This window comes from Geotrypetes seraphini, chromosome 1 (genome assembly GCF_902459505.1).
Source record: "Geotrypetes seraphini chromosome 1, aGeoSer1.1, whole genome shotgun sequence".
Classification (NCBI taxonomy): domain Eukaryota; kingdom Metazoa; phylum Chordata; class Amphibia; order Gymnophiona; family Dermophiidae; genus Geotrypetes; species Geotrypetes seraphini.
This window is the reverse complement of record NC_047084.1, coordinates 14,161,858-14,186,784: the sequence shown is the minus strand read 5'-3', so window position 1 is coordinate 14,186,784 and position 24,927 is coordinate 14,161,858. Positions and strand designations below refer to the sequence as shown.

General features: G+C 42.7%; 1 protein-coding gene across 1 annotated transcript in view; it reads left to right on the top strand.

Annotated features, from left to right (window-relative positions):
* The window catches only part of RASA1 (RAS p21 protein activator 1), a 207,809-nt gene that overhangs the window by 55,419 nt on the left and 127,463 nt on the right, over positions 1 to 24,927 (top strand). Inside the window, exons 8-10 of the mRNA XM_033922545.1 lie at positions 7,043 to 7,193; positions 8,684 to 8,762; positions 19,764 to 19,884. Coding sequence (XP_033778436.1) covers positions 7,043 to 7,193; positions 8,684 to 8,762; positions 19,764 to 19,884 — 351 coding nt within the window. The remainder of the gene's footprint in view (positions 1 to 7,042; positions 7,194 to 8,683; positions 8,763 to 19,763; positions 19,885 to 24,927) is intronic.

Genomic DNA, 24,927 nt, shown 5'->3' with positions numbered 1-24,927 from the left:
TGTATGTAGAAGCTTTAAAGTACATATATTAATAAACGGATTACAGGTACACAAATGTGTAATTTCTGCATTGGCATGTATTTTTGGTGCTTATTTTATAAAGGTACTGGGGGTACTGAGAGAGTAGAATTTATCAAGGTGTGTACAAACTGAGAGACCAAGAGTAGCTGCTTGGGAAGGAGGTGGAGTTGGAAAACATAAATAATTTTCTGCAAGCAACTTGCTGGTTCAGAGACAAGACTCCAACGTTCAGGACTACTAGAGACATCTACAAAAAAGATTGCTGAGATAAGAACCTAATCTTTCTTTAGCTCTGCTGTTGATACTGATTCAGCCTATGGGCTTTGTTTTTTTGTTTACATGGTTGAAATTCAAATTTTGTGTAATTTATCTCCTGTACAGCTATATCAGATTTGACTCATAATTTGGATCAAATTGCATAATGGTTAAATAACCATAAACTGAAGTTGAATGTTAATTAAGGCTTTGATATTTGCAACCATTTCTTTCCCTACTCGCTTACTGTGGGCAGTTCACTGTTGGAAATGCTTTTCCTTGAGAATACTTGGAGTACATTTTGATGTTTAATTTAAATTTTCAATCTCGCATCTTGTCCCTGGTTCAGACATGCTTCTATAAAAGAAAACCACAATGCATGTTCTCCAAAAATATAACTGCTAAGATACTTCAAAAGGCACACCAAGAAGCAGTAGAAGTCAATGGATTATCAGAGGGACCCTGCATACGTACGCACTTGAAAGAAAACAATGAGTGATTGAATAATTAAATAAAATTAATATATGAAATGAGGTATCCTCAGTGTGAGAGGTCAGCTGCCTCTATTTTTTAACTGTTCGCCGGATGTGACAATGTGCATGATTCATTTCCTCCCTCATTGGCAATGGGTTCCTGATGAAGGGACTTTGAGCCAATTAGGTTGTGTAGGAATGCTGCCCTCCTTTTTTGACTACAGACCAACGGACAGATCTCCAAGCTAAGTCTGAGTTTATTTTCTGGAGTTGATTGGGGGCTCTCAGAGTGGGACTTCCTGCCTTATTTATGCACTTGTGTGATTGATGAATTTGTTATATCACTGTTTAAGTTATAACTCAATTAATTTGAGCACATGAGGTGTGTGGGCAGAGGTTGTTTAACCTGTGCCTTGTGTCAAGCGCTGGAGAATCTTCTCCCCTCGCTGACCTCTCACACTGAGGACACCCCGTTTCACATATTAATTTTATTTAATTTAATTATTCATTCACTCACCATTGTTTTTCTCTCAAGTGCATACATATGCAGGTTGGGACCCTCTGAGAACCCATTGACTTCTACTGCTTTTTGGTATGTCTATAAAAGTAAACAACATGTTCTGTTCATTCGCTCTTGAGACAGGATGCAGTCTGTAGGCTTTACACTGCCTTGTAATGAGCAACTTGGATTATTGCAATTGGCTTCTATTCAGCAGAAGGATCTCAAATTATTGCAATTGATTCAAAATACAGCAGTTAAATTACTATTGGGAGCTACCCGTCAGTAGCATGTCACAACTTAGGATCTTTGATGAGTGCAGCAGACCACCTAGGTCCCCCTTAGATTTGGATACCCTTCAGGCCCCAGTGTTTTTGGTAAGGATTTCCCTTTCTAGCAAACAGAAGGAAACTTCCACCAAAGGTTCAAGATCTTAAAAAGATTTATTATTCTTGACCACTGGCCAGACTTCGTGTTTGGGTTCAAAGAACCCTGTTTCCCTCAGAACAATTCAACTGTTTCAAAAGTAACAAAAGCAAAGAATTTTAGCAATAAACAAAAGTACACTCCTCCCTCCATATTCACAGTGGTTAGGGGTGGAACATGACCGCGAATATGGAAAAATTGCGAATAACTTTTTATATGTTATTCATGAGTTTTTTTGGAACAGCCATCCTTTAATATATTAAAATTGCGAATAATAGCAGCGATTGTGAAAGCTGGGAAGCAGCATTTTTCTCTGTGCACGCTGGGAAGCAGCGATGTTCTCTGAGCACGCTGGGAAGCAGCGATTTTCAGGGTGAAAGCTGGTAAGCGTCAAACTTTTTATCGGTATAATACTTTACTCATTATGTAATTTGGAGGGGGAAGAGTCAGCATGCGAAAAATCACGAATAAGCGAAACCGCAAGTGCTGAAACCGTGAATACGGAGGGAGAAGTGTTTGTAAACTGACCCGGCTGGTGTTGGCTACCCTTTGAAAATAGCTGGTTACACCTGACTGGCAACTGGTGGTAGATAAACTGGAGACCATTGGTATGATATGTATAAAATGGACTATGCTGAAATGCCATAGGATGATGAGTTTTGTTTGGAGATTGCAGAGTTCTGAGCAGTGGAAAAGCTCCCTTGTGTTAATGGGAGAGGGGGGTATTCCTGATTGGGGAGCTGCTTATCTTATCTGACTTTTCATATTTTTGTGGATGTGTATGGGAGGGGGGGAGGAATGGTAAGGGTGTTCAGGGAGTTAAGGGACATCCTGGCGGAACCACTATCCGCACTCTTCAATCTCTCCCTTAGTACAGGTAGAGTCCCGTTGGACTGGAAAACGGCTAACGTCGTTCCACTCCACAAAAAAGGTTGCAGGACAGAGGCTGAGAACTACAGACCAGTGAGTCTCACATCTATAGTGAGCAAACTAATGGAAACCCTAATCAAACACCAATTAGATAAGATCCTGGATGAGGAGAATCTACGGGATCCCCGTCAACATGGATTTGCCAAGGGGAAATCCTGCCAATCCAACTTGATCAGCTTCTTTGACTGGGTGACGGGGAAGCTCGATGTTGGAGAGTCCTTGGACATTGTATACTTGGACTTCAGCAAAGCATTTGATAGTGTCCCACACCGCAGGTTGTTGTGCAAAATGAGTTCTATAGGATTAGGTGACACTTTGACAAAATGGGTTGGGGACTGGCTTAGTGGTAGGCTTCAGAGGGTGGTGGTGAACGGCACCCCCTCCGTAACGACGGCAGTGATCAGCAGAGTGCCACAGGGCTCGGTCTTAGGCCCGATCCTTTTCAATATCTTTATAAGGGACTTGGCTGAGGGGCTTCGCGGTAAAATAACGTTATTCGCCGATGACGCCAAACTATGTAATATAACAAGCAAGAGCACAACGAACAATATGAAACACGACCTACTCCTATTGGAGCAATGGTCAAGGACAGGGGTGCTCAACACGTCGATCGCGATCGACCAGTAGCTCAGGAAGGCAACGCGAGTCGATCGCGGAGCCCATCCCGGGCTCCGTGATAGACTCATGTTGCCGTCCTGATCTACCGGGCCGATCAGCCTTCCTCTCCAGTGCTCTCTCTAGGGCCTTTTAGCTGGGCGGTCCGCCCAGCTGTCATCTGCTGCTGCCACCGCTGCTGAACATTTAAAAAAAACAAAAAAAGACGGCTTGGAGATTTCAGCCCGTAGCGAACTTAGGCTCCGTGGCTCTAACGTGTGCGTGCCGGCTTCCCTTCTCTTCCCTCCGAAACCGGAAGTTATGTCCGGGGGGGGGGGGGGGGGGTTGAAGGGAAGCCGGCACGCACATATTGAGAGCAAGCGTTCGCTATGGGCTAAGGCGGGAGACAGGTTAGTGAAGCATTTGCTCTTCTTGCTGCCGGGTCCTGCCTACTTTCTGTTTCCGCAAAGGCAGGACCCGGCAGCATTTCCCCCAATAGGTCGATCGCGATCTTGGGCCAATCAGCCTTCCTCTCCCCGACGGCAGAATTGATGGGGAGAGGAATGCTGGTCGGCCGAAGCAGGGAGAGCTTGGGGCGTCGTCGGCTTTCGGGCCTGTTATTGGTGGTGGTTTGGGTCCTGGTCCCCGATGGCAGTGGCTTGGGGGAGGGCAGGGAGAAAGAAAGAAAAAGGGCATGCAGGGAGACAGAAGGAAAGAAGAGAAACAGAAAAAAAAGAAAGGGAGGCAGAGAGAAAGAAAGGGCAGGGAGAGAGGAAGGAAAAGTTGGGGGAGGGAACGAGGTCTGGAGGAGAGGAAGCATACAGGCTAAAAGAAGGGAAGAAAGATTGGATGCACAGTCAGAAGAAGAAAGTGCAACCAGAGACTCATGAAATCACCAGACAAGGTAGGAAAAATGATTTTATTTTAAATTTAGTGATCAAAATGTGTCTGAATTTATATCTGCTGTCTATATTTTACACTAAGGTCCCCTTTTACTAAACCGCAATAGAGTTTTTTAGCACAGGGAGCCTATGAGCGTCGAGAGCAGCGCTGGGCATTCAGCGCAGCTCCCTGCGCTCTAAAAACTGCTATCGTGGTTTAGTAAAAAGGGAGGGGGGTATATTTGTCTATTTTTGTATGGTTGTTACTGAGGTGATAGTGCATAGAGTCATCTGCTTTGACCTCTTTGAAAAACCCTGGAATAGGAATGATAATTAACATTTTCTATGCGTACAGTGTGCGTTGTGGTTTTTTTTTAATTTTATTGTTGGTAGATCATTTTGATTTGGTTATTTTAAAAGTAGCTCGCAAGCTCAAAAAGTGTGGGCACCCCTGGTCAAGGACCTGGCAACTGAGTTTCAATGCCAAGAAATGCAAAGTCATGCACCTCGGCAGTCAAAATCCATGCGAGACTTACACCCTAAATGGCGAGATCTTAGCAAGGACTGTTGCAGAACGGGACTTAGGGGTGATCATCAGTGAAGACATGAAGACTGCCAATCAAGTGGAGCGGGCTTCATCTAAGGCTAGGCAGATCATAGGATGTATACGTAGGAGTTTCGTCAGCCGTAAGCCTGAAGTCATTATGCCGTTGTATAGATCCATGGTGAGGCCCCATCTGGAATATTGCGTACAATTCTGGAGGCCTCATTACCGCAAGGATGTACTGAGGCTTGAGTCAGTCCAGCGAATGGCCACCCGGATGGTCTCGGGACTCAAGGATCTCCCGTACGAGGAACGGCTGTATAAATTGCAGCTATACTCACTCGAGGAACGCAGAGAGAGGGGAGATATGATCGAGACGTTCAAGTACCTCACGGGCCGTATCGAGGTAGAAGAGGATTTCTTTTTTTTTCAAAGGTCCGACGGCGACAAGAGGACATCCATGGAAAATCAGGGGGGGGGGGGAAGTTGCACGGCGACACCAGGAAATACTTTTTCACCGAAAGTGGTTGATCGCTGGAATAGACTTCCACTTCAGGTGATCGAGGCAAGCAGCGTGCCTGATTTTAAGAGGAAATGGGATCGTCACGTGGGATCTCTGCACAGAGTTAAATAGGGGAGGGTCATTGGGGTGGGCAGACTAGATGGGCCGCGGCCCTTATCTGCCGTCTTTTTCTATGTTTAGTAGGGGACTCTATTTGTGCTTATATATTTTTGTATAAGGATGGGTGCATTGAAGAAACCCTGTGCACTTGTCTATGTTTTAGTTTCATATTCAGAGAAATGTTCTGGTTGTTTATGGTTTGTGTTTCATCAATAAAAGATGTCTGTTAAACAAAATTGGAAAAGTAAATGGATTTATACTAAAATACCCTATTCAAGAAGAATCAGGACCGAATTACAAATAAAGATATACAGGTAACCAAAAAGGAAAAATAATTCCCTAATATCTGGCATACATAAACTTTAAATTCACCAGAAATTTAGGAAACAAGAGTCTTAAGTTTGAAACATTGGATTCTAAATGTCATAGGAGATCTCCTAGTTGAGCAGGATTCAGAAAAATACAATCTTAGCCAAAGAGAGTGTAAATCATACACTTGAAATTTAAGAAAAAAGTTTCACCTAAAGACACTACTCGAGCCTTTAAAAGTTTTTAAGCCACGTTATACAATTGAGTAGCTTTTGTTACATCAAGGTACACAGCTGCCCAAAAACCCCGAATGTATCTTCTTTTCTTAGAGTAAGATCTTAAAACCTAATTTTTTGATAAAGGCCAATAAACAATTACACATAATAAGCACATATTTTTAGCCCTCACATCTGTTCTCAATTGACTCTAATTAGGGAATTAGTGGATGCCTGCGCAGAAGACACCTTGGCATCCACTATAGTCAAACATTTATCCACAGTAGTAAAATTAGTCCACATCAGTAAGTTTAGTCAATCTCTTGAGAGAAACTTGAAAACTGGAATCCGTATTCTGTGGCTTCATAATCCAGCTTCCTAATTGCAGATGATTGTTCGAACAAAGATATCTTCCAGGGGTGTAGAAACCATTGAGAGAGCCTGGCAAAATGCCCAGGACCATCCAGTGGTAGGGGCCACCCAAATCCTTCTTCCATTCAGGTTCAGCGTTTCTCTACCCCCTCACACTTCCCATGTGGGTCTAGCTTCTGTCTTCCTCTTCCCTGCTGCTACAGCAAATGCCTTATTTGTTACTGAGTCCATGCTCCCTAGTTCACTCCCTAATGTGAACAAAATAGGAGTAGGTCCAAGAACAAGGATAATTGAAGGCTGATGGAGATATAGAGACACATTCTTTCTCAAATGAACCTGCAAAATATTTTATATTTGGTATGGTAAGTGCTAGAGATAATATACAATGTAATATGTAGTAGTTTTGTAAATTGGTTATGCCATTTTTGGATTAGTTTTAGTTGCCTTGTTTAGTCAATTCTATAAATGCAGAATTGAAATATTATAAAATCAGTGGCATTTAATTGTAAGCAGTTATTTTAAGCAGATCCTTACCTTCTGTTTTATGTAGCATCTTGGGTATGTTGAAGTAGAAATGTTTAGTGTGTCCATGTAAATTTTTATTTTTGCTTACGTGTAAACAGCAATCACTAGTTTTCAGCTCGCAGACTTTGTGTGACAATTTTTCACTCTTGCAGAAATAGCTGTTTGTAGGAATTGATTGGAAAATTGAGAGCGTGTGGTTTTGAAGTGTAATTTAGGGGATAGTCCTTTTATTAAATTGTTACTGTTATGTGATGGAATAATAGACTGGAATTTGATGATGTGTTCTGTAATATTTAAGAAATGTTTTTTAGCATTACAAATTTAAAATTAAGCTTTAGTAATCTGATTTACTTTGATATTTTTTTTTTTTTTTCAGTGGGTCAGGTGTGCGGTTTTCTTGCAAGACCTTCAGATAATACTCCTGGTGACTACTCTCTTTATTTTCGGACAAATGAAAACATCCAACGTTTCAAAATATGCCCAACACCAAATAACCAGTTTATGATGGGTGGTCGTTATTATAACAGGTAATTTACTAGTGATTGGCTTAGGGAATCACTGTGATGTATTGTGTTTTGTAAAATGCCAAAATTGCTTCTGACTGAATATGAAAACTAACAGACAAAATTTTTATAATCTAGGAAACATTTTTTTCCTTATACTCATTTTTTTGCATTAAAAAATGTTTTTCTTCCAACAAGCAAAATGAGCTCTTTTTTTTCCTCCTGCCAGACTTTGTAATCCTTTTCATCCTTGTGCATGTTCTTGATTTTATTTTATTTTTTTTTTTCATCTCATTTCTCATACAGAAAAAAAAGGCTCAAAGGTTTTCCTTTTTTTTAGTGTAAAAATAATTTTTATTGATGACTGCAAAATAATATAACAAAGTATTATTAGAAAAAATGCAACTGTAGTCATCTGCTTTAGGTGAATAAACTCACAAACCCTCCTCCATACCCTTTTACATTCCAACAGTGTAGTGTGTTAATAACAAAATACAGAAATACCCCCATCCCACGCATCCCAAGTTGTACCACCCCTCTATCTCCAAAGAAAAAAGTTTCCAACTGCACCATAGCTGAACATGCCTCATAAAAAATATTCCTCCCCAATATAGTAACAGCCCATAGAGCTCATATCATATGTAGTCCCATTATCCAACTTCATAACCCACCATCCCTCTCAAACATTGACCCCCAGGAAAACAGTTACAACTCATTCAACATTAGACTATGCCCTATCTGATGCAAACTCCAAAAGTGTAATTTGCCCTTCCGGGAGCCTCTAGCATCCCTAACTTCCCAGCACGCCAGCATGTAAGGGGCTTCATCGGAGGTCCAGCATTTTAGGAATCCCTTGCGGGCCACCAAGCACAAGTGAGAGAAAACCAATTGTTCCTTCATACCCAAGATATCAAACTCTTAAGACATTCCTCATATACTGCAGTAACTGTCCAATAGAGTTGAATTTTACTGCACCACCAAAACATGTGCCCCAGTGTCCCTTCTGCATGTCCACACTTAAGACGCAAAGCACTAGATACTCCCCCACAATGATATAACTGCTTCTGTAAAAGGTATGCCCAATAGAACACCCTGTAATAACATTCCCAAAGGGAAGCACTGAACGAGCATATTCCAAAGATACTATAGGTAATTGCAAATCTTGTTCCCATCCCCTGCTAGTTCATACAGCTCTTTTCTTCATAGCCACAGAACAAGTATATTCTTTGTAGCTTCTGAGGCCTTTTTTTCCTCCTTAGGAAGGATTTGGTTAGAACCATATGTATGGCACCAATGCTCAGCATTTATTCCTGGAGGTTTTAGTGGGTTTGTTGTTTGATTTATTACTCCAGTTCCTCCATTTTGTTCTTTTGGTTAGTGGGTAATGAAAATAACTATACATAAGGAAAATGTACTAGCCTGTGTCATAGAATTTTGAGTCTGTTAAAACTTACTGTGCATTAAATATAAACTGCAAAATCAATATAAATGTTTTCATTATTTTATCTAAACAGTATTGATGACATCATTGAGCATTATAGAAAAGAACAGATTGTGGAAGGTTATTTCCTGAAGGATCCGGTCCCAAGGCAGGTAAGAATATTGAGAAATATGTGAAGTATTGTGTAACAGTTCCAATTTTTTTTTTTTTTTTAGTTTCAACTTTTTATTAAACCTGTCCTGGGGGACCCCCAGCCAGTCAATTTTTCAAGACATCCCTAATAAATATACATGAGGTAGATTTGCATATAATAGAGGTGACAGTCATGCAAATCTGCCTCATACATATTCATTAGGGATATCTTGAAAAATCGACTGGCTGGGGGTCCTCCAGGACAGGTTTAAGAACCACTGAGATAAGAACATAAGAATAGGCTTACTGGGTCAGACCAATGGTCCAACAAGCCCAGTAGCCTGTTCTCAAGGTGGCCAATACAGGGCAAGCAGTATCCACTCTTACCACATCCTCTGGCAACGCGTTCCAGAGCTTAACTTTATCCCAGGACAAGCAGGCAGCTATTCTTGACTGATGGGTGACGGCACCGACGGAGCCCCGGTACGGACAATTTTAGAGTGATTGCACTCTAAGAACTTGGAAAGTTCTGGCATGCCGCACCGCGCACGCGCGAGTGCCTTCCCGCCCGACAGAGGCGCGCGGTCCCCAGTTTCTTAGTTTCCGCGGAGCTAAGAAGACGCGTTTTTTCAACGGCTGTTGAAAATTTTTTGAACTTGCCTTCCCGCTCGCGTAAACCCTTTTGGCTTTTGCCTCTTTCTTTTTCTTTCATTTTTTGTAAAAAAAAAAAAATCTTTGGTTTTTTCATTCAATTTGGCTTTTCCCCTGCGGGGCCTTCTGCCACCATCGAAGCCTCGGCCTTCGATTTGGCTGAAGCGGTGTTCACGTTCATGCCCCCTCAGCCAGGTTTTAAAAAGTGCCAGCGGTGTGCTCGGCCCATATCTCTCACGGACCCACACAACTGGTGCTTACAGTGTTTGGGTCCTGAGCATCAGGCCTCCACCTGCACCCGCTGTGCCACACTAAAAAAGAGAACATTAAAAAATCGCCAAATACAACAGCGATTACTGTTCGGCGCCGAGATGTCCGATCCCATCGACTCCGACTTCGGCACCGGTTCAGTCGGCACCCTCTTCTTCGACGCCGCGAGATTCCGCGCCGGCGTCCCAACATGCAGGTAAGCCGGCTAAGAAGCCTTCCCCGCTGGAACGTCCTCCGGTCTCAAGTGCAGTGAGTCCAATCCTGCCGACTGTGAGGCGCCAGCGGAAGCGCTCCGCCCCTATTGAGGTGAGTCCCTCGACATCGGGCTCCTCATCTCCGGGGCGTCGAGCGGCACCGCAGGTACCACAGAAGAAAAAAGCGGTACCGGTGCCATCCCTTGATGACCGTATTACGGCCATTCTCCAGGCACAGCTCAAGCAGCAATTGCAACAGCTCCTTCCAACTATCCTGGCACCGAACCTTCCGGTGCCGGTCCGCACTGAGCCGGTACCGATAGTGGAGCAACCTGTATTGTCGGTATCCACTCCCTCGGTACCGATTCACTCCACCTCATCGGCATCGATGCCAGTCCTTGCGCCGGAGCCGAGAGCTCAGCATCAATCGGTGCAGACTTCGGCTCCGGTACAACCGATTACATTGCCTGGGTCGATGTCGATGAGATCGGTTAAGTCGGTGCGCAAGACCCGGCATGTAGACTCAGCTATCCCTGAGTCTCGGGATCGTTCTCCCCATGTCAGGGATCCTGATCTGTGGGGAGATTCAGAAGAGCCTTTTCTCTCTGAAGGAGAATGTTCCTCAGATGAGGAGGAGTCTGCTGTACATGACCCGTCCTCTAAGCATGACACTTCATCTTTCTCCAGTTTCCTGAAAGATATGTGTGATTCTCTGTCTATTCCTTTGGAGGCTGAGTCCAAAAAGTCTAAAGCTTTTTTGGACGCCCTGGACTTTGACCAACCTCCAAAGGAATATTTGAAGCTCCCTCTTCACGACATCTTGAGGGAGACTTTTTACAAGAATTTAGAGACTCCCTTAACGGTTCCTGGGGCCCCACGTAAGTTAGACTCTCTGTACAAAGTAATTCCCATTCCTGGGTTCGACAAACCACAACTTCCTCATGAATCTTTACTTGTCGAATCCACCCTTAAAAAATCTGCAGGAGCCAGTGTATATGCTTCTGTTCCTCCTGGCAGAGAGGGTAAAGCCATGGAAAAATTTGGTAAGAGGCTCTACCAAAATGCAATGTTGGCAAATAGAGCTGGAAATTATGGCTTTCATTTTTCTTTCTATCTGAAACATCTCCTTACCACCATGGCTTCCTTTGAGAAATACCTTCCTCAACGGAAACAACAATCTTTCCACCATTGCTTGTCTTCTCTGTTTCAGTTGCGTAAGTTCATGGTTAGATCCATTTATGACACCTTCGAACTTACATCCAGAGCGACAGCAATGTCTGTGGCAATGCGTCGCCTGGCCTGGCTTCGGGTATCTGAACTTGATGTTAATCATCAAGATCGGTTAGCCAACACCCCATGCCTAGGGGATGAGCTTTTTGGGGAATCCATGGATTCGACTACTCAAAAGCTGTCGGCTCATGAAACACGTTGGGATACCCTTCTTAAAAATAAGAAAAAGCCTCCCCCAACAAGGCCTTTTAGACAACAGTCAGCATATCAACGCCGTTTCACAGCTCGACCATTGCCAACAACTGCTCAGCAACCCAGGCGTCAACGGCAGCAACAGCGTCAGCCTCCCAGGCAACAACAGCAGCCTGTAAAGCCAACTCCACAGCAGAAGACACAGCCCTTTTGACTTACTTCTCCAAAGTATAGCCAGTACTCCTATATCTGCTCTCCTGCCTCAACCTATAGGAGGTCGTCTCTCTCTATTCCTCAGCCGGTGGGAAGTTATCACTTCGGACCAATGGGTCCTCAACATCATCCGCCACGGCTACTCTCTCAACTTTCAGACTCTTCCATCCCAAAACCTGCCAAAAGAGTCTGCTTTGAACAGTCCTCAATCTGCCCTCCTTATTCAGGAAGTTCAATCCCTCCTTCTTCTAAACGCTATAGAAGAAGTTCCTCTAGATCAAAAGGGTCAGGGATTTTACTCCCGTTATTTTCTAGTTCCCAAAAAAACAGGAGATCTCAGACCAATTCTAGATCTTCGCGATCTCAACAAACATCTGGTAAAGGAAAAATTCAAGATGCTTTCCTTAGCCATTCTTTATCCTCTTCTCAACCAAGACGACTGGCTATGCTCCCTCGATCTCAAAGAAGCATACACTCACATACCAATCAATGTAACCTCAAGACAGTATCTCCGTTTCATGATCAATCAGTGTCATTACCAGTACAAGGTGCTGCCCTTCGGTCTTGCTTCCTCTCCAAGGGTGTTCACCAAATATCTCATCGTGGTAGCTGCTTTTCTGCGCTCTCACCACCTTCAGGTATTTCCTTACCTGGACGACTGGTTAATCAAGGCCACATCCGCTCCAGCAGTTCTCCTGGCCACCAACCAAACCATCCAGTTTCTACAAATATTGGGATTCGAGATCAATCTACCCAAGTCTCATCTCATTCCCACTCAAAGACTCCAATTCATTGGAGCGATATTGGACACACTCCTCATGAGAGCATTTCTTCCATCCAACCGTCTTCAGACTCTTCAGTCTCTATGTCAGCAGGTACTTCCACAACATTCCATCTCTGCCAAACAAATGATGATACTCTTGGGTCACATGGCATCCACAGTTCACTTCGCACCCCTCGTACGTCTTCACCTGCGAACTCCTCAATGGACCCTTGCTACTCAGTGGTCCCAAGCGACGGATCCTTGCTCACGACACATCTCTGTGACATCATCTCTTCGTCAATCTCTACAATGGTGGTTGGTATCCTCAAATCTATCCAGAGGTCTTCTGTTCCATCAGCCTCCTCATCAACTAGTCATCACCACCGACGCCTCCCCTTATGCATGGGGAGCTCATTTGAACGAGTTCCAGACTCAAGGTCTTTGGACAGCCCAGGAAAAGAAGCATCACATCAATTTCCTGGAACTCAGAGCGATGTTTTATGCCCTCAAGGCCTTCCAACATCTTCTCTTTCCTCAGGTCCTTCTGCTGTGCACGGACAATCAAGTGGCCATGTACTACATCAACAAGCAAGGGGGGACAGGCTCTCGCCTCTTGTGCCAGGAAGCACAGAAGATCTGGACTTGGGCCATAGATCACCATCTCTTCCTGAAAGCTATCTACATTCAGGGAGAACAGAATTCCTTAGCGGACAAGCTCAGCAGAATTCTCCAGCCTCACGAGTGGACACTCGATCCTGTAACTCTACAGTCTATCTTCGCTCAATGGGGCACTCCTCAGATAGACCTCTTTGCAGCTCCTCACAATCACCAGCTGCCCCTATTCTGCTCCAGACTCTACTCCCCTCTCCGTCTGGCAGCAGATGCATTTCTCCTCGATTGGTCAAATCTGTTCCTGTACGCTTTCCCTCCTCTGCCTCTCATGTTGAGAACCTTATTCAAGCTCAAGAGGGAACGAGCCACCATGATTCTGATTGCTCCGAGGTGGCCCAGGCAACATTGGTTCTCCCTTCTACTTCAACTCAGTTCCAGGGAACCTTTTCTTCTTCCACTGTATCCTTCTCTGCTTACACAGCATCAGGAGACCCTTCTACATCCCAACCTCCAGTCTCTGCACCTGACGGCTTGGTATCTCTCGGGCTGACTTCTCATGATACACTTTTGTCTCAGCCTGTTCGTTCCATTCTAGATGCCTCCAGGAAGCCAGCCACTCTGCAATGTTACCATCAGAAGTGGACGAGATTTTCTTCCTGGTGTCTTCTTCATCATCTTGATCCAACTTCCCTGGCAGTGGAGTCGTTGTTGGATTATTTGCTTTCTTTATCTGACTCTGGCCTTAAGTCTTCTTCCATCAGAGTCCACCTCAGTGCCATTGCTGCTTTTCATGAGCCGATCCATGGAAAACTTCTATCAGCTCATCCCCTGGTGTCCAGGTTCATGCGGGGTCTTTTCAATGTGAAACCACCTCTTAAAGCCCCTCCTGTTATCTGGGATCTCAATGTGGTTCTTTCCGCCTTGATGAAGCCTCCATTTGAACCTTTGGCTACCGCTTCTTTCAAGTTTCTCACTTGGAAGGTACTTTTCCTTATTGCTCTTACCTCTGCCAGGAGGGTCAGTGAGCTTCATGCACTGGTTGCAGATCCACCTTTTACAGTCTTTCACCATGACAAGGTGGTTCTGCGTACGCATCCAAAGTTTCTCCCTAAGGTTGTCTCTGAATTCCATCTCAACCAATCCATTGTTCTGCCTGTTTTCTTTCCAAAACCTCATTCTCATTCTGGGGAACAAGCGCTGCATACTTTGGATTGTAAGAGGGCTCTAGCTTACTATCTAGAGCGTACGAAACCCCACAGATCAGTTCCCCAACTCTTTCTGTCCTTTGATCCAAATAAATTGGGACGTCCTGTTTCTAAACGTACGTTGTCTAATTGGCTGGCAGCGTGCATTTCATTTTGTTATGCTCAGACCGGACTGACACTGGAAGGTTCTGTCACGGCCCATAAAGTCCGAGCTATGGCAGCATCTGTAGCTTTCCTCCGTTCCACTCCTATTGAGGAAATCTGCAAGGCTGCTACTTGGTCCTCAGTTCATACTTTTACATCTCATTATTGTCTGGATGCTTTCTCCAGACGGGATGGACTCTTCGGCCAATCTGTTTTGCAAAATTTGTTTTCATAATGGCCAACCTTCCCTCCATCCCTCTTTTTGTTAGCTTGGAGGTCACCCATCAGTCAAGAATAGCTGCCTGCTTGTCCTGGGATAAAGCACAGTTACTTAACAGGTTACTTAACAGGTTATCCAGGGACAGCAGGCAGATATTCTTGCGTCCCTCCCACCTCCCCGGGTTGGCTTCTTAGCTGGCTTATCATAACTGGGGACCGCGCGCCTCTGTCGGGCGGGAAGGCACTCGCGCGTGCGCGGTGCGGCATGCCAGAACTTTCCAAGTTCTTAGAGTGCAATCACTCTAAAATTGTCCGTACCGGGGCTCCGTCGGTGCCGTCACCCATCAGTCAAGAATATCTGCCTGCTGTCCCTGGATAACACCTGTTACGGTAAGTAACTGTGCTATTCTCTGAGTGAAAAAAAATTTCCGCTCTGAAATGGAGAAACACCTATGCATCCCCCCAGGAAAGTCTCTCCTGTCAGAAACTGCCCGCACATGCTCCTACAGCCACTTCATTCCCCAACTCTGGAACCAACTCCCCCCGCAAATCAGATTACAGAACTCATTGATGACCTTCTGGAAAGCTGTAAAGACCCTCCTCTTCAACTAAAATTCCAACTGCAATCAACCCCCATCGCCCCCTAAAATTCCCCCTTCCTCCTGCACCCACTTTTCCATTCTTAACTTATACTTAAGTTACTGTATAGTCTTTGTATTGTCCAAATGTATTCCCACTGTGAATGTTCGCTTGTAACCTGTTCTGAGCTACTGGGAGGACAGGATAGAAATCGAACTAAATAAATATTGGTTTTAAAAGTATTTCCCTGTAACTTCGAATGTCCTCTAGTCTTTCTAATTTTTGACAGTGAAAAATCGATCCACTTGTACCCGTTCTACTCCACTCAGGATTTTGTAGATTTCGATCATATTTCCCCTAAGCCATCTCTTTTCCAAGCTAAAGAGCCCTAACCATTTGTCTTTCCTTGTATGAGAAGAGTTCCATCCCCTTTACCATCTTAGTCGCTCTTCTTTGAAACTTTTCTAGTGCTACTATATTTTCTTGAGATAAGGAGACCAGAATTGAACGCAGTACTCCAGGTGAGGTTGCACCATGGAGTGATACAGGGGCATTATAACATTCTTAGTCTTGTTAACCATTCCTTTTTTAATAATTCCCAGCATCCTGTTTGCTTTTTTGGCCGCTGCCGCACATTGAGCGGAAGGTTTCATTGTATTGTTTACAATGATACCCAGATCCTTTTCTTGGGCGCTAATCCCCAAGGTGGACCCTTGCTTCCGGTAACTGTGATTCAGGTTATTCATCCCAATGTGCATCACTTTGCATTTGTCCACATTAAATTTCATCTACCAATTGGACACCCGGTCTTCCAATTTTCTAAGGTTCGCCTGCAAGTTTTCACAATCCGCATGCATTTTAACAACTTTGAACAGTTTAGTGTCATCTGCAAATTTAATCACTTCACTCGTCATTCCAATTTCCAGATCATTTATAAATAAGTTAAATAACACCGGTCCCAGTACAGACCCCTGCGGCACTCCACTGTTTACTCTCCTCCATTGAGAAAAATGACCATTTAATCCTACCCTCTGTTTTCTATCCGATAACCAATTCCTTATCCACCTATTCCCATGACACTTTAATTTTCTCAGGAGCCTCTCATGAAGAACTTTATCAAAAGCTTTCTGAAAATCTGGATACACTATATCAACTGGCTCACCTTTATCCACATGTTTATTCACACCTTCTAAGAAGTCAAGCAGATTGGTGAGGCAAGATCTCCCTCAGCAGAACCCATGCTGACTCGGTCTCATTAAATCATGTTTGTCAACATGTTCCTCAATTTTATTTTTTATAATTGTTTCTACCATTTTGCCCGGCACTGAAGTGAGGCTTACCGGTCTGTAATTTCTCAGATCTCCCCTCGGGCCCTTTTAAAAATCAGTGTAACATTGGACACCCTCCAATCTTCAAGTACTAGAGACGATTATAGCCATAGGTTACAGATCACTAACAGCAAGTCAGCAATTTCATGTTTATTTATTTATTCAATTTTCTATATATCGTTCTCCCAGGAGAGCTCAGAACGGTTTACATGAGTTTATTCAGGTACTCAAGCATTTTTCCCTGTCTGTCCCAGTAGGCTTACAATCTATCTAATGTACCTGGGGCAATGGGGGGATTAAGTGACTTGCCCAGCGTGGGACTGAACCCACAACCCAAGGGTGCTGAGGCTGTAGCTTTAACCACTGCGCCACACACTCTCCTGAGTTCTTTTAGTACCCTGGGATGTATACCATCCGGTCCTGGCGATTTATCACTTTTTAACTTGTCAATTTGGCTTAGTACGTCTTCCAGATTCACTGAGATTTCTTTCAGTTCCTCCGCATCATCACCCTTGAAAACCATTTCTGGTTCAGGTAGATCTCTTACATCTTCTTCCGTAAAGACCAAAGCAAAGAATTCATTCAGTCTCTCTGCTATGGTCTTATCCTCCCTGAGTGCCCCTTTTGCTCCTTGATCATCCAACAGTCCCACAGGTTTTCTGCTTCTGATGTACTTTAAAAAAATTGCTATGAGTTTTTGCCTCTTTTGCAAGTTTCTCCTCATATTCTTTCATAGCTGTCTTTATCAATGCTTTGCATCTAACTTGCCAGTGCTTGTGTTTCTTCTTATTTTCTTCATTCGTGTCCTTTTTCCATTCTTTAAAGGATTTTTTTTTTGACTCCAATAGCCTCTTTCACTTTACATTTTAACCATGCTGGCTCTCGTTTCCTCTTCTTACCACCTTTGCTGATATGTGGAATACGTCTGGTTTGGGCTTCCACGATGATATTTTTAAATAACATCCATGCCTGGTTTACAGTCCTTTGCAACTGATCCTTTTAACTTCTTTTTAACCATTTTCCTCATTTTATCATAGTCGCCCTTTTGAAAATTAAACGCCCCTACAATAGATTTCTTTTGTGACATTACTCCCGGTATCAGCTCAAATTTGATCACGTTATGATCACTGTTTCCCAGCAGACCCAACATAGTTAACTCCTGTACTATGTCTTACATTCTACTAAGGACCAAATCTAAAATCTGCAAAGATGCCTTCACACAGGTCTAATCCTAATGCCAGAAAATGGCGCCATTTTCTGGCATTTGGATTATACCTGTGCGAAGGCATCTTTGCAGCAGCGCTGCCTTGTTGGTAAACCCCAGACGCAGCTTTGACAAGCGAAACAGGGATTCCCTTTTGGGTAACACAGACAGAGTTGTTTGAATCTTGACTTCCTTGAAATGGACCGGCAGAAGATAAAACATCGTTGGACCTGCAGGTGACGCTAAGTGCCCCATGTTATTTTTGTTATAAATTGCAGTGCTGAGTTGTATATTGTTTAGAGCAGTGTTCTTAAATCACCGGTCCACAGAAATTTCCTGCCGGTCCACAGGGCCGGCATGTGCTTCAGGCCCAAAACTGTGTTCTTCAACTGCTGGTCTGTGGTGCGATCGATGCGTTGTTAATAAGATTATATTGTGTGTACATATGAAAAATTAATGGAAAAAATAGTGTTACAATTAGGACTATGGGGGTCAGGTCGGGGTGGAGATTGGGTAGAGATGGGCAGGGTCTGGCCCACGACTTAGTCCAGTGTTCTTCAACCGCCGGTCTGCGGACTGATGCCGGTCCACAAAATAATTATTTTATTTCTGCCGGTCCATAGGTGTAAAAAGATTGAAGAACACTGATTTAGAGCACAACGTTTTTGAATTTCCAGTCTTGGGGATTGTTCCTTGAGGGTATGAATTAAGATTTGATTTTTGTCTGAATGACATTTGCAGACCCGAGTAGCAGCACCTGTTTTGGAGTTTTTTTTAGACCCCTGAAGCCCTATAACTGAGGTCTTTTTTTCTCTCCAAAAATTTATTTTGGGTGCTTCTCATAGAAGTGTAAGAATTTTCAGTCTGAGACAGTCTGTCTACCCCTCTATGGAATATAATTACCAGTTAGACTGTGATTTGTGTCCAGCATATGACTTTTTGATATACGAATGAAATAACATATGCTTCTCAATTTATTAAAATAGTAATTGAAATCACCCGTAGTGTTGCCCATTTCTCCAGCTTTCCTAATCTCTGAAAACATTTCTTCATCTGTTTTCTTATTTTGTCCTGGGGGACGGTAGTATAACCCTACCTTTATATTCCTTCCCTTCACACATGGAATTTCTATTCATAAGGATTCCACACTGCTATCTGTCATGCAGAATGTTTATTTTATTCAATTCCCTCTTTAACATATAGCGCAAACCCCCCCCCCCTCCAATTTGATCTACTCTAACCTTGTGATCCCATTGATTGTCCTCCGTCCACCAGGTCTCCGAGATGCTTTCTTACATTCCACTTCCATTGCTGAAATCTTCATAGCAGCTACTTGGTCCTCAGTTCAAACATTCATCTCTGTCTGTACATTAAGATGATGCACTTGTTTTCCTATGTTAATAAATTATGATTTATGATAAATTGTTGCTCAGTTTCAGTATGACCATTGTAGATCTCACAGGAGTTGAACACTGGCTTCCAATTAACCAACGCTGTGCATTCAAGGCCCTGGTAATAGCACATAAAAGAATTTACACCACCACCCCTACCTACATAAAATCCAAGCTAACCCTGTACACCCCCACCCACCTCTCCTCTCAGAAATGGAGAAATGCCTATGCATCCCCCCAGGAAGGTCCCTCCTGTCAGAAACCACCCACAAACGCTCCTACAGATACTTCATCCCCCAACTCTGGAACCAACTCCCCACACAAATCAGACTAAAGAACTCATTGATGACCTTCCGGAAAGCGGTAAAGACCCTCCTCTTCAACTAAAATTCAACCACAGTCTACGCCTCACCCCCCTTAATCCCCCCTCCCCTCTAACCTCTCTTCCCCATTCGAAACTTCTACTTAAATTGCTGTACAATCCATTCTTAACCTGTACTTAAATTACTGTATAGTCCTTATATTTAAACTACTGTATAGTCTTTATATTGTCCAAATGTGCTTCACTGTGAATGTTTGCTTGTAGATTGTTCTGAGCTACTGGGAGGATGGGATAAAAATCTAAATAAATAAATAAATAGAAAATATTTCATCCCAAAAAGGGAGAAAAGGTTAATATGTCATTTTATATGTGTCGAAAACGAGGATAGTGATCAATAGAAAAAATTAGGCTAAAACAGTTGATTTTAGGAAATGACTGTTGATTACTGCATTATTTGGTAAAAGACTGAATTGAAACATTGGAATTACATTTTCTGTTTACCAGCATCAAGAACAAGTTCTTAATGATTCATTGGATGGTAAAGAAATTTACAATACAATTCGCCGCAAAACTAAGGATGCTTTTTACAAAAATATTGTCAAAAAAGGCTATCTTCAGAAGAAAAGTAAGATTCTTTCTTTCTAATTTGAAACGTCGGTTAAACTGTAAGATTAAAAAAATTGTGTTATATGTTTGAAAATTATGGTTAGGAGCTTTTGTGCCTTGCATCCCGTAAGTCTCTATGCTATTCCTAACACCTAGTAGGGATTTAAGCTCTTGGCCACTTGAGTTTTAGCAACAACTGTTGAGGAAATCAACTGTACATGTGTCTCTGTCCTGTTAAAAAAAAATGTACTGTATAATTAGTTTAGCAGGAGGGCTTCATTCATGTTACATCAAAAAGACACATTGGACAAAAAAGATAAATACAAAAACGGAGAAAAACAAACCTCATACACAGGCAGCCGGGACTATGCAAGTGCCCTAAGCCACCTGTATCATCACTGGTTTGAAAATAACTCTGTACATAAATATATAAATATATTTTCATTCGCTTCAAAAACTTATTTTTCAAAATTCATTTTGTCTCGTGCATCAAAATATGAGTAGAAATCCAATCTGTCTAAAACTGGTTTCAGTGGGAGTGTTTGCCATATTAATTTTGAGGACCTATTAGCCTGTACGACTTTTTTACAACTCTGGTGTACTGTTATTCCATTTTCTGTTACAGTTCCATCTTTTGGAATTTTTTAGGTATGAATAAGAGAAGTGTTTTCTTTCTCCTTACAGGCTGATGCATAGCGAATCAAGCATCACGTTGGTGATAATGTCATGACGCCCGGCTCTTTCTCTTTTTTTGAATGAGTCGGGCGTGTCTCTCAGTCCCGCAGCCATTTTGAGAGGAGCCAGCTCTACTAGTCTTATGTGGGAGCGTTTGGAAGAAACATTATATGATTACAGAACCTTCTTTCCTTGAAGTGGTGGCAAGTCAATGCGCGCAAGACAAACGCGCGCTGACAAATGTGCAAAGACAACTCAGCGCATGACAATTGAGCAAAAAGTCAAGTGAGCGCAAAGACAAATGAGTGCTAGACAACAGAGCCTAGACAAACGAGCGCAGAAAAAAATCACGTGGACAAATGAGAGCAAAGACAAATGGGAGCAGACAAATGAGCGCATGACAATTGAGCGAAAAGTCAGCTAGCGTCTTTGTGATTGGTTTCATCGGAAGAGCCCGCCCTCCCTTCGCTAGCGTCTTTGTGATTAGTTTCATCGGAAGAGCCCGCCCTCCCTTCGCTAGCGTCTTTGTGATTGGTTTCCCTTTGCTAGCGTCTTTGTGATTGGTTTCCTCGGAAGAGCCCACCCTCCCTTCGCTAGCATCTTTGTGATTGGTTGAAATTTCATAGAACAAAAATATGCAAGACAAACATAAATAAATGATTACAGGTGCTAAACTTAGAATAACAAAACTTACTGAATGTTAGGGTTGTCAAAGTCCCTTCTTGAGATCTGTGTGCATTATGAGGGACTTTGAGATCCCTGCACTATAAGATCCTGCACGCTATTGTCTGGTGACAGATGCTAAACTTAGAATAATGTAAATAACAGAACTTACTGAATGTTAGACGCCTCTAGGAGGCCTTCTTGCATTAGCATTTGATTATGAACTGGAAGGCAAGAGGGATGAATCGGGTTAGCTTGGATCAGAGGAATAGACACTATAACACTATAACAGGGGTTGTCAAAGTCCCTCTTTGAGATCAATGAGGGACTTTGACAAAGCGCATGGCCAGCGCTCGCTTGTCTTGGCGCTCAGTTGTCTTGCGCACGGTTGTCAACGCTCAGTTATCTTGCGCACGGTTGTCATGCTCGTGCTTTTTACTAGAAATCATTTGCGCTGAAGTGTTTTGCGCTCACTTTTCTGCGCCCGTTTGTCCTTGCGCTTTTGTCTTGCGCACAACTGACTATGAACCCCTGAAGTAGCATTTTGAGGCGTAACAGAAATGCTTTCTGTTGGGAAGTGGAACATTGGATGAAAGAATGATTGTTGCTGCAATTTGAGATAAGTTTTGTTGGGTTTTTTTTAAGTTTCACATTCTTTTTTTTTTCATGTTACTAAGAATTGCTTATATTTATACCAAGCTGTTGCCATTGTAACCAGTTTTAGACAGATTGGATTTCTATTCATATATTTTGATGCACGAGACAAAATGAATTTTGAAAAATAAGTCTTTGAAGCGAATGAAAATATATTTATATATTTATGTACAGAGTTTTTTTCAAACCAATGATGATACAGGTGGCTTAGAGCACTTGCATAGTCCCGGCTGCCTGTATATGAGGTTTGTTTTTCTCTGTTTTTGTATTTATCTTTTTTGTCCATTGAGTCTTTTTGATGTGACATGAATGAAGCCCTCCTGCTAAACTAATTATACAGTACGTTTTTTTGATATTATTTTTTGGGATATTTACGACTGTACCCTTACATGTATTAGATATCTCTGTCCTGTTAACCATATACCTAGCAACTGCATTCCTGCATGTTTTTGAGCAAATTTCTGGCGTTTCTTGATCACAAAATGCATTGACATAATTTAAAAAGAAAATGTAAGTGCCCGTTAAACTTTCAGCCAACAAGTAAATTTATTTCATTACTTCCTTGGTGTTTTTTTGTTTTTATTTTTGTGGCCTACATACTTTATAGACTATATATGCTGCTTATGGTTTTATTTTTATGAATATTGGGCATTGGATGACAAAATTCAGGTACCCAAGGCGCCTGACATATTTATGAAAGGCTCTGGAAAAATAGGCTTTCAGAACTATTAGGCAATGTCTAAAGAAAACATAATTTGTTAAACATTTAATTTACCACTTAATTCTCGTATATACTGTGCTTTATGTATGTTTGAGAGTTTGCTATAGTTTTAGGGCTTTTTTTGTCACTTTGAATTATGATTTTTAATTTAAAAAATTTACATGAACAAGCAGAAGACGGGTTTCATTGCATCATAGTTTTTTCTACTTGCCAGTCTGAAGGGGAGGGACTACAGAAGTAGCATTCACAGACTTTGGGGAAAGGAAGTCTGTCAAAACACAACAGCAACAATACCTAGTAGTTGGATTAGGCCACAAGAGCATAAGAATTGCCATACTGATGGCTATGGCAAAGAACAAAAAGGCAGACGGGCTCTTCAGTTGAAGAAATGAGTCCAGAAGCAAGGGTCTGGTTGCTCTGGTCCAGCTGTGGCTACAAAGCATACTTTTGTATGTCCTTCTTCAGTAGCCTATGATTGGCCAAATCCTTCAAACAATTGTAAATCATCAGGGAAAGGCCATTGTAGCTCCAGATTGGCCATGCAGACAGTGGTACACGGACCTGGTGCTTCTTTGGATGGGTCCCTGGCTCAAGTTACAGATGCATCCAGATCTTCTTTCACAAGGTTTAGTGTGCCTAGAAGATCTGGATTGCTTTGCTCTTATGGCATGGCTCTTGATTGCGAAGTGTTAACACATAAAGGATACTCAGAGGTGGTCATTATCGCTCTTCTCATGTCTAAGAAGCCAACAATGCTCTTGGCCTATGCTAAGGTGTGGCAGACTTTCCAGCAATGGTGTGTCCAGGAAAGGTGGAGCCATTTTCAGTTCTGGTACACTAGATAGATTGTGAGCCCGGCGGAACAGACAGGGAAAAATGCTTAAGTACCTGAATAAACTCATGTAAACAGTTCTGAGCTCTCCTGGGAGAACGGTATAGAAAAATGAATGAATAAATAATTAAATCTGTAGTGTTTGTTTTCCTCCAAGCCAGCCTTGACATGGAACTTACGGTGGCTTCCCTTTGGGTCCAAGTTGCCAGGCTCTCTTTTTTCAGAGCTCAATACCACAGAAGTATGCTGATGTCTCATCCAAACATAGCCGGATTTTTGAAGGGTGCGCTTCGCATCAGACCTCCGGTCAAAGACCTGTTCCTTTCATGGGATCTTAACATGGTTCTGCTGGGTCTCAGGCAAGCTTTGTTGGAACCGCTGAAGGAAGTGTCGGTGATGGATTTGACACTCAAGACCGTTTTCAGAACTCCAGGCTCGCTCTTGTAGGGAGCCTTTCATGTCAATCAGGAAATTTGGTTGTCAGGTTCCAAGAAACAGGACTGGATTTTAAAGATGTTGGATGTGAGAAGAGTACTTCTTCGAAATCTGGAGGTCACCAACGAGTTTAGGCTCTCTGACCATCTAAGTGCTGACTAATCTAGCCCCAGCTTCCAAGGCCACAATTTCCAGATGGATCCAAAGGACCATTTCGTCAGCATACATTGTTTGTGGGAAACAGTCCCCTGTTTCTGTGAAGGCGCATTCGACCAGAAGTGGAGCTTTGTTGTGGGCTGAAGCTAGGGCAGTCTCTCCAGCATAGATTTGTAGGCAGCGACTTGGTCCACTCTAAATACATTTGCTAAGTTTTACAGAGTGGTTGTGGTGGCAAGGAAGTACTCTGCCTTTTGGTCCTCAGTGCTATGGGCTGGCAGTCATCCTGCCCTAGATTTTTAGGACTGCTTTTATACGTCTCATATGTCCAGAAAGACACACCTAATTGCACTGGAAAAAGAGATTAGGTTCTTACCTTGCTAATATCTTTTCCAGTAGATAGGATGGGGTCCAGAATGATCCACTTGTTTCTTTCCTAAGACTATTTACTGTGTCATTAAGAATGTTCTTCTCCAAGTCTGTTACTTGGTGGCTAGTCAAACAAGCAAAAGATTGACCCTTAATTCCATAGAAAATGCAAATGCAGCGAAAATGAAACCTCTATGGAGATGGTGATTTTCAAGATGCAGGCTTTATTTAAAAATATACAAATTCATAATCCACATAAAAAATATCTAGGACCCAAACTGTTGGGAACTGTGGACCCAACACGGTCCGTGTTTTGACGATGCTGTCTTCCTCAGGGGTCCCTAAAAGTCCTGATATAAAAACGTGGATAAAAACTGAAAACAATACTGAGTTGTAACTCTGCCAGTCAGCAACCAAACTGGTGTATTTTGGGCTACTATTTGAGCTCCTTTGATGCTTCTGCTGGCATGTTTACTGCTTTGTTTGATTGAGTTTCAGAATTGAAGGAAAAATTTAGAGTTACAAGAACCAGGCTAAATAAAACCTTGTATCAAAAA